Source organism: Rousettus aegyptiacus, unplaced genomic scaffold, assembly GCF_014176215.1.
Source record: "Rousettus aegyptiacus isolate mRouAeg1 unplaced genomic scaffold, mRouAeg1.p scaffold_m13_p_1, whole genome shotgun sequence".
In the NCBI taxonomy this organism is placed as follows: Eukaryota; Metazoa; Chordata; class Mammalia; order Chiroptera; family Pteropodidae; genus Rousettus; species Rousettus aegyptiacus.
The window spans coordinates 185,468,481-185,482,795 of NW_023416284.1; the positions used below are offsets into that span (position 1 = coordinate 185,468,481).

Below are 14,315 nucleotides of genomic sequence, written 5' to 3' on the forward strand. Positions count from 1 at the left end.
GAGCACTGGGCACAAGTGCTCGATTATATGCTACCTGACGATTCACAGAGAGCACTAACCTTAGGAGGAAGGTGAGATTCTCACTTTATACACAATTATACGTGTAAGGCAATCAACTTGACTGCAAGGCAGTGCATCTTACTGACAAGTCCAGCAGGGAAGTGCATCGCTTACCATGAACTACGTCACAGGCTTGTTATCACTATTATTTTCTGTGACCAAGGTTAGCAACTGATAACTCCTATTTTGGAGGTCCTTAGGGCTGCAGCCATCATGTAAATGCTGTGTGATATGAAACTATTAATCCTGGATTAACCAGGTCATCACAATGCATAACTGGAAAAAATACTCTCTTGTACCTTTCTGTCTCCCTATTTGCAGATTCGCCAACTAATGGGTATGTTTATTATCCATTAAGTTTGAATCGATATTTCAAGTTCTGATTACAAGCATACCTCATTTTATTGCACTTTGCTTTGTTGCGCTTCATAGATACTGTGTTTTCATCAACATTGAAGCAAGATCTTCCACCAGCAAAAAGATTACAACTCGCTGAAGGCTCAGATGATGTTGGGTTTTTTTTAGCAGTAAAGCATTTTTTAATGAAGGTAAGTACATTGGTTTTTTGGACATAATGCTATTGCACATTTAGTAGACTACAGTGTAGCATAAACATCTATGTGCACTGAAAACCAAAAATTCGTGCGACTCGCTTTATTGCCATGTTTGCTTTGCTGTGGGGGCCTGGACCTGCGCCGCAGTATCTCCAAAGTCTGCCAGCCCGACAGCCACCTGCTGCTTCAGGACGGGGATCCGTTCTGAGAAATGTGTCATGATGTGATTTTGTCATTGTACGAACATCAGAGTGCACTTATGCAAACCTGGATGGCCCAGCCTGCCACACACCCAGGCTACACGGTGTGACCTGCTACTCCCGGGCCACAAGCCTGGGCAGCACGTTACTGTATGGAATACTGTGGGCAGTGTACTGTGTGGGGCCACACCATTGTGATAGCTACCATGTCAGTGAGTGATAGGAATTTGTCAGCTCCATGACAGTCCATGGGACCACCGCCATACGTGCATGCAGTCAGTCAGTCACTAACCATCATGCAGCGCGGGACTCGTAACTATGAAAACCTCGTGGGTTGTCACACGCATTGTGGGCTGCCTCTCCCATGCCCTACCCCTGCTCCTTGCCAGAACAGTGGACACAACTGCCGCTTATAGCTGGCTCCTCTAGTTCAACGCGGCCATATGCCTCGGGGAAGGTGGCTCAGCCCCAGCCCCTGGGAGTGAATCGTGACCAGTCCAGTCATGGGACTGTGATTAAGTCCTGTCAAGTTAAGCAACTGTACAAGGAGGTCTGCAAGGAGAAGATGAAGACAGAGAGCCTGGATCTGCAATCAAACGCCTGGGAAATAGAATTTTCCTTTTTTAAAAAAATAACGTATTAGGTTTTTTGGCTCTCGCATCTAAACAGAGCCTAATTATCAGACTAACAAATAGACTACATGTCTGGAAGCATTTGACTGGGGAGAGGTATTAGTTAGGGAAGTATTATAGTTAATCCTTTTTATTTCAAACTTGGTAATTCTTTTCGAAAGAATGCATGCAACGTATTTGAGTATCATACAAAATACATCTGCCTTTAGAAGTTTTCCAAAATCTATCTTAACATTTGCTTAATTTGATACTTTATAAGGTGATATCATAATTTCCGATAGCAAATTATAATTTTCTTAAATTTAAGAATGATAATTTTCCCATATTATAATCTACTCTGAACAATCATATTCATATATATCTTTTGTACTTTGGGGTAATAGAGTGTTAATAAAAATAACTAGTAAGTATGAAGGTAGAAATCCAGCTTTTATTTGTTTGTTGTTAAAATAAGTTATCGAGCTTCGATTAAAGATAAAAATATAGCTAATTAAAACTACTGTAAGGTTCACAAATCTATAAATTTCATGTACTTTTGGAAAGTTGAGACGCAAACAATCTACTCCATGTAACACACTATTCGCAATACAGAGCAAATACCAAGGCCAAGGCCACATAAGTCTCCGTCTCATGTTTGGCTGCGACCCAGCTGTCCCACGCAACATCCCAGATCCATCGGCTGGCAACCTATGAGGAATTTTAAAAAGATCAACTTTAGATTGAACATATTAAGAATTAAAAAATCTACACGTTTGATTTTTTTTTTTAAAGATGTAGCGGTATCTGAGAAAGTCACAGTTGCAAAACACTCTGTCCAGTTTCCCCTTTCCTGAAAAGGCTTAACAGTGATGCTTCTCTTCTACCAGCTGGTGGTCCTCTAACACCCCCACCCTAGCAGAGGGGGGGAGGGAACGGGAGGCCCCCTGAGACTTGGGCCCAGCAGTTCTGCATGCAATGCTGCTCTGCTGCGCTACAGGCCATCGCAAGGAGTCACTTACTCTTCCCACCCTTAAAAGATTTTCAACCGCAAGTCTGCTGGGACTCTGTCTTGAAATGAAGACATGGCACCGATCATACAGGAGGCAGTTAAGAGAAAGTCCTAACTCCTGCACTTCGCTTACGAAGTCACATATGCTCTGACTACGGCCTGCTTTTCTGTGGCGCATCTAAAACGGTCACAGATCACTTGTGGCTTCTCCCATCAAGAGGCTGAGTCTATTTTCCACCCCTTGAATATCAGTTGGCACTGGAACTTGCTTTGAGCAAAAGAATGTGACACTGTGCAACTTCCAAGCCAGGCCCTAGAGAGGCGTCTGCTCTCGCCTCCGTGGAATGCTGAGGAGACCCCCACGTAAAGAAGCCCTGGGTGTTAACGAGCATAGCAAGTCCACCCCACCTCGGCATCTCTGCCCTCCATGGTAAGCGTGCGCCCCGATCTTCGGCACGGCTCATTCCTTCTCGCCCTTCAGCTGTCAGAGGGCCTTCCCTGCCTCTAGACAATCCCACTCGGTCACTCTTACCACCTGGCCCTGCCTCAATGTTCTCGCTAGAGCCCTGATCACAATCCTCAAGGTCCGTCCTTATTACTCAGGTGCACACACAGTACCTGTGGCAATTCTCGCCTCCCCGGGAGTCACCTGTCTGCCCGTCCGCCCCCCTCCACGCCTGCAGACTGCCCCGCTCCACACCGCTCCCAGCTCACTAGAAACTTACATGGCCTAGTGGTTTTGCATCTTTATTTGCAAATAATAACACTAATCTTGCTGTTTATTGAAGACTCTGTGCTTGAGATTATGTTAAAGATTTTAATGCAGATAATCTCATTTAGTTACAAGGACTCTAGCAAGAGGTTTTATCTTCCTGGGCCACAGCATGAGTGTTGCTGCCAGGATTCATATCTAGGCCAACTAGACTCTCAGACCTAAGCTGTTACCCTACCCAAATTATTTCGTTTTCTTAAACTCTAAACTGAGTTGCTTTATTTTTGCAACTAGAGTAAAAAAACTCCTTGAGAATCATGGCCCATGTCTTATAATTCTTTGTAATTTCCTCAGTTCCTAACACCCATTACTGCCTAAAATGAATTTACTGGTTAATTGTTAAATTACATTAAATTGTCAAAACTGGTATGATCAAGGAAGCTAGCTATACAATTTAATAAGCTATCGGTAGAAAAATGTCATTTATAAGTTAGTACTTTTCAAATACCATACAGGGAAAGAACATATTCTTAACAAAATTATCATTTCATTCCACAAGCACCACAAGAGACTGCAATGCCTTGGAGATATGCCAATAAATACCAAATCACTAGAGAGACCTTATAGCTCTAATCGATAGATGTTGGATCAATGGAGGTACTTACATTTATTGCCTGACCAGCCTTTTGAATAAATAATACTTTTATAATAAACTTATAACGGTAGTACCCAAATTCTTTGACCACTATCAATATTCGGTCTGCTAATTCAAGCGACAAATGAGAGAAGGCTTTATCGTCATATTTGACATCTTTAAGACTTTCCTTTAAAAAAAAATTTTTAATTTTAAAACCAAATATTTTCTAAAACTTCAAGTAGAAAACGTGTCTAAATCATACATATAACTTTTTTTAAAAAAATACATATTCCCAACCAAATAATATTAAACGAATGTAATGCTTACCAATTTATTTTAATAACAATTTGAATGAAAGCTTATTTTGGATTTTAAATTATGTTCAATTACTCTTGCAACTTACCTTTAAGTTGTAAGTCTCCTTTTATTAGGTTGTTCTATCAAACAGTTTTTAGGGAGACACAGGGGAATTTTAAAATAAAGCTTCTGAGAATCCTTAGGTAGGAGAAATAAATCTTTTTAAAATCTGTATATCTGCTAAAATTCAGATTCGAGTTTTCCTAAAGCAAGGGTTACTGGAACACAGAGCCTGCATTATGGACCCACCCTCCTCAGCCTCCTTGAACTAAAGCCCACTCCTTAATCCGCTCTCCCCATGGCTTTCCACTTGATTGCTTTTTTCTGTGGCCTCCAGGATAATGCCAAGGAAATCAAGAATTTTCATCATCTTTGTTAATGAATTACTGTACGGTTGCGGGGAGATAGGTGTGGGCCATAAAGCACTACACTTTCCTGCAAACCAGCGGTCCCCAACCTTTGCGGCATCAGGGACCAGTGCTCCTGTAAGCATCTACTGCCTGATGCTCTGAGGCCGAGCTGAGGTGGTGATGCCAGCGCTGGGGAGCAGCTGCAAATACAGATGAAGCTTCGTGAACTTGCCCGCCTCTCACCTCCTGCTGTGCGGCCTGGTTCCTGACAGGCCACTGACTGGCAGCGGCCCGCAGCCCAGGTTTAGGGGACCCTCATGCGAACCATCAGCAGACCTGGACCATCGCTGGGCAGACGGCACATGCCTTTGATTAAATGACTTGGGCCAGTGCTAAAGTAACCAACTTTCTGGGTTCCGGTGGTGACAAATGGGCTCCTGCCAGCTACTTTATAGGCCCGTAAAACCAAAGAAATGGCCCTCTTGTTGCTGTTTTGGTTCCCTTCTAGAATGCTTCTGGATCCAAAACTGGGTCTAGAAGTATTTATTTCCCTCAGGCCTTTGGCTGTGGCTCTCTCTCTTGGACACTCACATGCATTCTCTCCTCTGAATCTGCCCATCACGCCCCAGGCTTTGGCTACCAAAGGGCCCTTTTTCAATGAACAGTGAGCACTTCCCACAGGACAGTGCCGTGAGCTCCAGCAGTACATACTGTTTGTACCCAGAACTGTGCTCGGTGCTCCCCGAACCCGGGAGAAATCCTTGGCCTCTTGAAGACCCCTAGCATCCGCCTACATATCCAACGAACTGTTCCTGGCCCATCGTGCTCAATGGAATTCTATAAATTATCATATGTAAATACAATTTGAAATCCTACTATTTTCAATAGATGTGAACGCAGTCTAAGTGGTAGGGCTGAGTGAGAGACACATCAAACTGTATGCTCTCCCATCACAAATGCTTCCTATTAATCTTTAGAATTGAGAAGAAGGTAATCAATTATTATTTTATTAAACTGAATTCAATTTCTTTATTTCCTGTAGCCACAAGCCATATCATCTGACAGTTCGGTTTAAAATGCACCTACGTCTGTGATAGTGGAGGGAGGTTGGAGAGTAAGTTGCTTAACTAGTCTACTATATTAATAAAGGTGAATTCATTTAAAGAATTAAAGGGGTATTAATCATTTTTACAAAATAAATTAAACGTTTGCTTTCTTCCCAACAGCCAGATCACAGCAGTTGTTACTGAAGAAATGCATCTTGTAAACTGGAGGGTGGGTGGTAATTCTAAAACAAGGAACGCCTCTGGGCTAGGTTTCGGCGTGAGGGACTGCCACACAGGAGATCTGGTCACAGAAAACTCCCGGGTGCCAAGGGTCCAGAACTAGGACCAAAGGTGAGAAACAGATTCAGAAAAAGTGGTCCCTCAACACCCTTCCTGTAATTAAAAAGCTGTAATTTGGTCCTTTATCAGGAAAGATGGTGAAGGGCACCCTTCCGTCAGAACAATGCAGCCTTCAGAGGGCGCCACTAGTACAAATGACACTGCGTTAATATTAGTATTAAAGTGTTGATTTTATAAAATCAAAGAAACTTTTTTGAACAAGCCTGTAAACATGTATCCGAATTTCAAACAACTGTGTCGAATAAACTTTACATCCCAGTCTGTTTAAAGAAAACAACCTAAGCCTAAACTGGGGATTGCCTATTCTTAAGATGTTTTAGCATAGGCAGGAACCAATTTTTCACACATATATACATAGTCAATACGTTCTTTCTTTACTCATGCTTCCAATTATGGGAGGAACATGGAAATAGAGATGATTTATGGATAATGACGAAATGAATGAAATAACGGAAGGTTCCCTTGAACCTGGCTCACAGCATCAATGTGAGGACTCGGTGGGACTACAGAGTGCTTTCGTACTTTGAGATAAATACTATAAAAAATCAATCAGGGTAATTATATACTGCCATAAACCTGAATACGGCATATCAAGGGTCAACAGCTAAGATATTGTTATCATGTATACCCATGACCCTACCTTTAGGAGCTGCTGGACTTTAGCTTCTACTGCATAAGCTTGGAACTTTTTCAATGGCTCCATTCTGTATGAATTGGCAAATCTTAGTTTTGCCAGGGCACTCTTCCATTCTTTACCTATATCGGCAATTGAATCATCAAATGGAGGCTCTACATACTGAACATCATGAAATGATTCCCTCAGTCTTTCTCTTAAAATCTGTGCATACTGAAAGAGAGAGGGCAGAGAGATTACTTTTTAAATTGTAAAATGAAATGCTAGATTTAAGAAGCCTGGTGACACAGTTTGGAAATCCACTGTAATGCTATTCTATGATAATGCGGATGATAAATCCCAGGTTCACTGACTCACTCCATACTATCAATTTGGTAAAAGAAGAATAAAGGATATCTAGCTAGCTATCAAGCTGTATCTATTATCTATAAACACAAATACACACCAACGCAAATTTGTATGTATATAATATCCATGGAAAATGATGCAAAAGAAATAGAAACAAGGGTGGCTTCCAGAGAGGGCAACTGAATGGCTAGGAGACATGCAAGGTACGTAAGGAAAAGCTCTCATGCTCCCAACCCTGAGGTAATGTGGTTCTTGTCTTCCTACTGGTTAATTAGTTTACTTTTATTTACTTATCTTTGAATAAATAATTATTTAGGTAACACATTCATAAGTCTTGTTGAAAAGATAACAAAAATGTGATTCAGTATGTACATCATCCCATGCTTTTGGCATTCAACATTTATGGTGACATTAAACACTCTCTAGGGAAATATTTAGTGCCTAATATGGTCCAGATAAATGTTCTAGGTACTGAATTACAGTGGTGAGCTTCATTATTAAAAGCCAGGAATTCACGATCTACTTGTATTAACCAATAATCAAGGACTCCGCATTCACAGTTATTCTAGTGGGAAGAGGACTGAGACAACAACAAAAAAAAAAAGGACATAGGGAAACAAATAAGCTAATTTAAATAGTGGTAATTGCTGTAAAAATAAAATCACGTTTCATGACACTGTTGTATGAAAGGTGCTTATTTATAATTTTAATTTCTTGAATTAAAACTTGTTTTGTGGCTTAACATATGATATATCCTGGAGAATGTTCCAGATGTATTTGAGAGGAACAGGTATTCTGCAGTTTTTGGATAGAATATTTTGTATATATGTTAATTCCATCTAATCGGTCATTTGTGGCTGGTGTTTCCTTGTTGACTTTCCATTTGGCTGATCTATCCATCAATATAAGGGCAGGCGTTGAAGTCCCCTACTGTTATCATATTGCTGACTATTTTTCCCATTAGGTCTGTTGGTATTCGGTTCCTTTACTTAGGTGCTCCTATGTTGGGTGCAGTACATATATTTTATTCTTTATATATTGTTGGATTTAATTTACCATAATTTTAAGAATTTTTACAGTTATGTTCATAAGGAACAGTGTTCTGTTTTCTTGTTATTACTCCGGGTTTGATAGCAGGGTAATGCTGCCTCGTAGGATGAATTGGGAATTCTTTCCTTTTCAATTTCCAGAACACGTTTGGTAGAAACTCACCAGAAAAGCCACCTAGGCCTGGAGTTTCCATTACAGGACAGCTTCAATCCACAGATTCATTTTACTTAATAGATACAGGGCTACTCAGGGTGTCTAATGTTTCTCCAGCAGTTTGTGTCTACTGCTAGGGTTGCCATAACAAAAGATCACACGCCTGGGGCCTTAAACGAGAGATGTATTTACTTACAGTTTTGGAGGCCGGAAGTCTAAGACCAAGATGCTAAGAGTTGGTTTCTCTGGAGGCCCCTCGCTTGCAGATGGCCACATTCTTGCTGCCCCTTCACATAAAACTTGAGGAGAATCATCCTGCTGGGCACGCTTGGCCCTGGTTTGCCTGTGTCCTAATCTCCTCTTACGAAGACACCGTCAGACTGGATTAGGGCCCTCATTAACAGACTCATTTAAACCTAACCATCTCCACATACACTCATATTGAGGTATTTGGGGGTTAGGGTTTCAACACACAAATTCTAGGGGCACACAACTCAGCCCTAAGTGTCTTTCAGGAAATTTATACATTTCATTGTGGTGTTGTCTATTTTTACTTGATCTGTCCAGCTTGAACAAGGGTTGGCATTTTTTGTTTTTTAAATATTTTAGGTGTTGTGGGCAAAGTGTGGTCTTTGTCACTTCTCCTCTTCCTCCCTTTTCTTTCTCCTGCTCCCCCATCTCTCACTGCTCTAAGTAACCTTTTAAAAATACACACACCATTCTTAGATCATAGGCTGTGAGCCAGATTTGACCCACGGAATGCACTTGCCAACCTCTGGGCTGGAGGTTCGTCAACATTCTTCTTTCCAAACTATCATCTTGGATTTCATTTCCTGTTTTTCAGTTTACTATTTCATTAATTTCCACTCCTGTTTTTATTACCTCCCTTCTTTTGCTTACTGTGAGTTTAATTTGCTTTTTAATATGAGCTGATGGTTGAAATACAGATTTGAAATCTTTCTAATATAGCTATTTAGGGCTATAAATTTCTCCCACATACTGCTTTAACTATATTCAACAATTTTTGATATATTTTTTAAAATTTTTAAAGTATTTTTTTTCTTCTTTTACCCACGGGTTATTTAGAAGTCTGTCATTTATCAATTTGCAATTTTCCATTTATTTTTTGATGATTTCTAATTTATTCCATTGTGATGAGAATATACTTTGTATGATGTGAATCTGCTTAAAGTCAGTGGAACCTGTTTTACATCCCAAGACTTGTATCTTAGTCATGTTTCATCTGCACTTCTTAGGAACATTTATTCGACTGTCATTGCATGAAGTATTCTAAAGAAGTCCAGTAGTTCAAATTTGATTACATTATTCACCTTTATATCCTTACTAGTTTTTTGTCTGCTTGTTCTATGAATTATTGAGCGATGTGTATTGAAATTCACAACTGCAATTATGTATTTCAGCAAACAATGTATGTCCTTTTGCTTCCCATTTTTCAAAGTGCTGATTTTAGGTACATTAACATTTAGGATTATTGTCTTCCTGATGAACTGACTTCTTAATATCATGAAATGATCCTCTTCCTCTCTCATAATTCTCTTTAGAAATGCACCTTCTCTAATATTATAGGCACTCCAGCATTCTTTTGATTAGTGTTCACATTGTATCTTTTTTCATCTTTTTCATTTAACCAATCTGTGCCTTTATAGTAAAATTTCTTATAAGCAGTTTATCGTTTCATCTTGCTTTTATAACCAGTCCAATAATCTCTGAATTTTAATTGGGATGTTTATAACATTTACATTTAATGAGGCTGACATTAGTTTAAATCCATATTTCTTGTTTTACTATTTGTCCTGTTTTGTTCCTTGTATTTTTTATGCTTTTGAATTATTTTTAAAGAGTCCATTTTATGTCATTTGTTAACCTATAAGCTTTATTCTTTTCCTGTGGTGGTTTTAGGGTTAATAGCATATATCTTTAATTTACCAGTTTACCTTCAAATCATATTAAACTACTTCACATATAGCATGAGAGCTTTGCGATGGTATACTTGCTCCCCCTCCTACCTCTGGTCTTTGTGCTATAAACTCAACAATGTTATTACTTTGGAATTAATCAGTAATTTATCTTTAAGTAAATTTAAAAATAAGAAAATTCTGTACATTTATCAACGTATTTACCACTCACACTGCTTTTCATTCTTTGTCTAGATTTACATCTCATATGCTATCCCTCTTGACAGCCTTCCTTTAATATTTGATAGTGTGGGTCTGTTGGTGACAAATTCTTTGAGCTTTCATATGTCTGAAAAACTCATTTTCTCTGTTTTTTGAAAGATTATCTTCACTGGGTATAGAATTCTAGGTTGGTGGAGTTTTTTTCCTCGATTATCTTTCAGAAATTTAAAGATGTCTTGTTTAGCTTGCATTCTTTCTGAAAGGTCTGCTGTTTTTTCTTCTTTGTTCTTTCGTTATTTTTTTCTAGTTGATTTTCTAGTTTTAAGTAACTGATTTTAAGCAATTACTACATATCTCAGCATAATTTTCTTTCTTTTGCTTGAAGTTCATTGAGCTTCTTGGATTTGGTGGCTTTATAATTTTCATCAAATTTAGAAATTGCTCATCCATTAATTCTTCAAATATTTTGACTTTCCCGTTTCCTCTCTTCACTTAGGGATTGAAAATTTTTGCCTGAAATTTCCACGTAGCTCACTGATGTCTCCTAATATTTTTTTTCAGGTTTTCTTATTGCTGCCTGTAAGTTCATTAATCCTTTGTTTCGCAGTCCAATCTGCTAATGTCATTCAGTGTATTTTACATCTCTGACATCATATTTTTCGTCTGTAGCAGTTTGGATTTAAAATGCTCAATCATTTCTCTACACACTTGAACATATAGATTGTAATAATGTTATATAATTTAATTACACAGGTGCTTTAATAAAAACTATTTAATGCAATAACTATTTTATAATACTTTTGTGTCTTTTTATAGTAATTCTACCTTTGTGTCATTTCTGGGTGTTTTTATTGTTTCTTGGTCATATTTTCCTGCTTTTCTATAGGTTGGCTAATATTTAGTTGGAGACCAGACATTGTGAATTTCACCTTATTTGCTGTGTATTTTTGAAATCCTATAAGCATTCTTGAGCTTTCTTCTTGAAGGTAGTAACTTGGAAACAGTTTAATCTTGAGGCTTGCTTTTAAGCTTTGATAGGCCACACTAGAGAAATCTTTAAGTCTAGGGCTATTCCCCTCCCCACTCCCCACTACTGAGATAGTACATTTAGCACTGTAACCAATGCCCGATGATTTACATGGCTTTCTACTCTTACTGGCGGGAATACGAATTTATTTGAGTCAGAGGTTTTCTTTTTCTGCTCCTTTTGGGTGGTTCTTTTTTTGGTCACAGGTAGTTTCCTCACCAGATATACTAGTTCACTATGCTGAAAAATTGAGGAAAATCCTCTGCAGATATCTGGAGCTATTCGTACAGCTGTCTCTTAATATTGTACTCTGCAGACTCATGTCACTGTGACCTACCCTGGTTCTCAAATGCTTCTGAACTACAGGAGATCTCTCCATAAGATGTGGGCTGGAATTTCTCAGTAAGTTAAAGGGAATCTTGGGGCTCATCTTTCCTATTTCTCCTCCCTCAGAGAAAACTATCCTGTCTTGTCTTATAGCCAACCAATGTTAACAATTGCTTCACAGATTTTGTTATTTTCAGTAGTTTCTCGTAGGAGTTATTCCATGTTGGCTGACAGAAGTCCTTCATCAGAAACAAATATGCTGTTTTGATCATCTGTCAGACTGCTTTATGTTTTAGCTTGGGAAGAGAGGCATTGTCAACTCCTTAAACCACTTAAAAAACAAAACACTTGTTTTTAAAATTATTAAGAGAATGCTTGTCTCCGGAGTCAATTGCCATCTCTTTTTCCAACATACTTAAGGGATTCAACTTCCAAATGCAATGATTCTCTTGGAGAAAGAGCATGCAAGCATGGTTTGAAAATGACACTTAGAGATTCCCATATGCTGAAAACTCACATCTCTTACCATTTTTTCCTTATATATTATTGGCTTAATTTAGTAATCTCTTTAAGAGCATTTTACCCTTTTATTAAGGAAAAATCTTTGTAATCACTTCTAAAATTAGAAATAAATTTAAAATATGATCAAGTTTTTTTTGCATCTACTAAAAACACCTGAATTTAATTATTTAACCCATTTCCTTACACTGAGCCTAATTATCATCCTATAACAAACTAAGCTTGGTCATAAGATGCCATTACATTAATGTATTTCTAAATGTTATTTTGTAGTATTTATGATTTTCAAATATATGTATACAAGTGAAACTAATCAAGTTTTCGATTTTTGGTAATCTAAGGTTTTGGGATCTTTGGTTGCAAGCAATAAGAACTAATTTCTAGTTATGCAAAAATGTAATTGGAAAGATATTCCACAGAAAAGAAAGTTAAATGACAAGACAACGAGGCATTTCAGTATGCCATCCTTCATTTTGAATGAATCTCAATCATTTCCTTGCATTATTCCAAGAATAGTTCATCTAATTCGCCTAGTTTTGGTCTTATCTTCACCACAAAGTTAAGAAAATTGACTGACAGTCCCACCAAAACTCTATCCAGTAGGAAATTAGTTAATTCTACAAAGGAAAATTGAGATGCTACTAGAAAAAAAAATGGATGCCAGATAAATCAAAAGATATTTATATTGATTAAATTCTGTGTCCTGGTTTTTCCTGTGCTCAGGAACATGGAAATTATCAGTTATCTGAAAGTTAAGACATGACTCATTAGCACACTCACTGTATTCGGGTACATGTAGTGAGCATTTGCAGAATCCTTTATCAGTCTCTTCCCAGTAATGGGTCTATTCGAATTTCTTACCTCTGGAAGCTAGATTTTAAAGACAGCTATATTGATCCCAACCATATCATATCAGCAAGAACTGCCTTGGTCCATGACCCTGTAGTCCTAGATTTTAACCTATATACCAAGTATACCTATGCATCTCCTTTTGAATTCAGGCTTACCCATTTTTCAAGACCACTTCAGATCTTTTGCATGCAGTAAGTTTATAAAAGACACCTTTGTCTGCCTCAAAATATAGATTTTTTTTTTTTTAAACTCCAGGCAACCTATGTTACTCAGAATTATTTCCAGGAATACAGCAGTTTCTGGGAGCATAACATTTAAAGTCCAATAGATTAAGGTTCCTAGGCTTGCTTTTTCTTCTTGGTTGAGTAAACTTTGCCTATTTTTTCCTCCCTTAGTTTCTTTCTTCTGTAAAATGCAGACACCAAAGAACCATTATTAGAACCTGAAATGTTGCTATGACTATTTTGAGAATTTTTTGTTTGAAATGTTTTAGAATCCTCAAAGTTAGTGTTTTGCCTGTTCTCGCTCCTTCATTCTATCAATTATGAGTCCCATGAAGTAGGTATGAAAAGAAACCATTATAACACAACACAGTTTCTAGTCTCAGCTCTATCATTACAGTTTTGTATCCCTGGAAAAAATTTTTTCCTGTTAAAGTCTCAATAAAAGATGGGAATTTTGATTACAATACAATTTCGGACTATAGAAATCCTAGTGTAACACCACCAATAAAATCAAATGACGTTTTCAATTTTAGACAATATGTTAGTGGACATAATATTCTCCGTTACATTTTTTCCTCCTCTATATTCAACTACTGAGTCCGTTGTTTTTAAAATCTGAAAATATCTCATTATTCTGCTTGGTAGATATTTTCCCTTTTTTAATACAGCACACATACGCTCATCTGTGGCCGGTAAAACTGCCTCTGGTTTGTTGGATGGCACTAAATATACTAAAATTATGCACTACTGTAAACAGCAATAACCTCTTATGCTACTCTTGGGAAATCTGCCAGCTGAGCAAGTGAAGAGAGCTGGAGCTCTCGCAGAAGCTCTCCGCATCGGCTAACGCAGCGCTGGCTCCGCGGTCTGAACAGCAACCCAGCGCTCCGGCCCACGCTCGGGTCGCCTCCGAGAGAGCCCTGCTCCCCCGGCCAGTGGACAGGGGCTTCGGCGACTGGGAGCGCCCGCCGCCGCACTCACTGCCTCCTTCTCGAACATGCTAGGCCTCCTCTCCTTCCGAGGCCCCCCGGAAGGCTGCTGAGGTGCCAGGTTCGAGGGTGCCGGCGCACCCCGACCCCGCTTCTCCATCCCGCCCTCCTTCAGGGACGCCGAGCGTCTGGTACTCGCAGGCCGCCAACCTCCTCCG

The 14,315-nt window shown here is 38.9% G+C and overlaps 1 protein-coding gene across 2 annotated transcripts; it reads right to left on the reverse strand.

The window, feature by feature from the left end:
* Positions 1-1,854: 1,854 nt before the first annotated feature.
* Positions 1,855-14,314, reverse strand: DYNLT2 (dynein light chain Tctex-type 2). 2 transcript variants are annotated; one of them, XM_016125079.2, is made up of 3 exons: positions 14,150-14,314; positions 6,537-6,743; positions 1,855-2,133 (listed from the first exon to the last, which is right to left on the reverse strand). In XM_016125079.2, the coding sequence occupies exons 1-3, from the start codon at positions 14,255-14,257 to the stop codon at positions 2,023-2,025; spliced, it is 426 nt and encodes a 141-aa protein (XP_015980565.1). In that variant the 5' UTR covers positions 14,258-14,314; the 3' UTR covers positions 1,855-2,022. The 2 variants fall into 2 exon arrangements, 1 of the variants encoding a protein (XP_015980565.1); XR_004951618.1 differs by lacking the exon at positions 1,855-2,133 and having other exon boundaries at positions 6,660-6,743; positions 8,278-14,278.
* Between the last annotated feature and the right edge of the window lies 1 nt (position 14,315).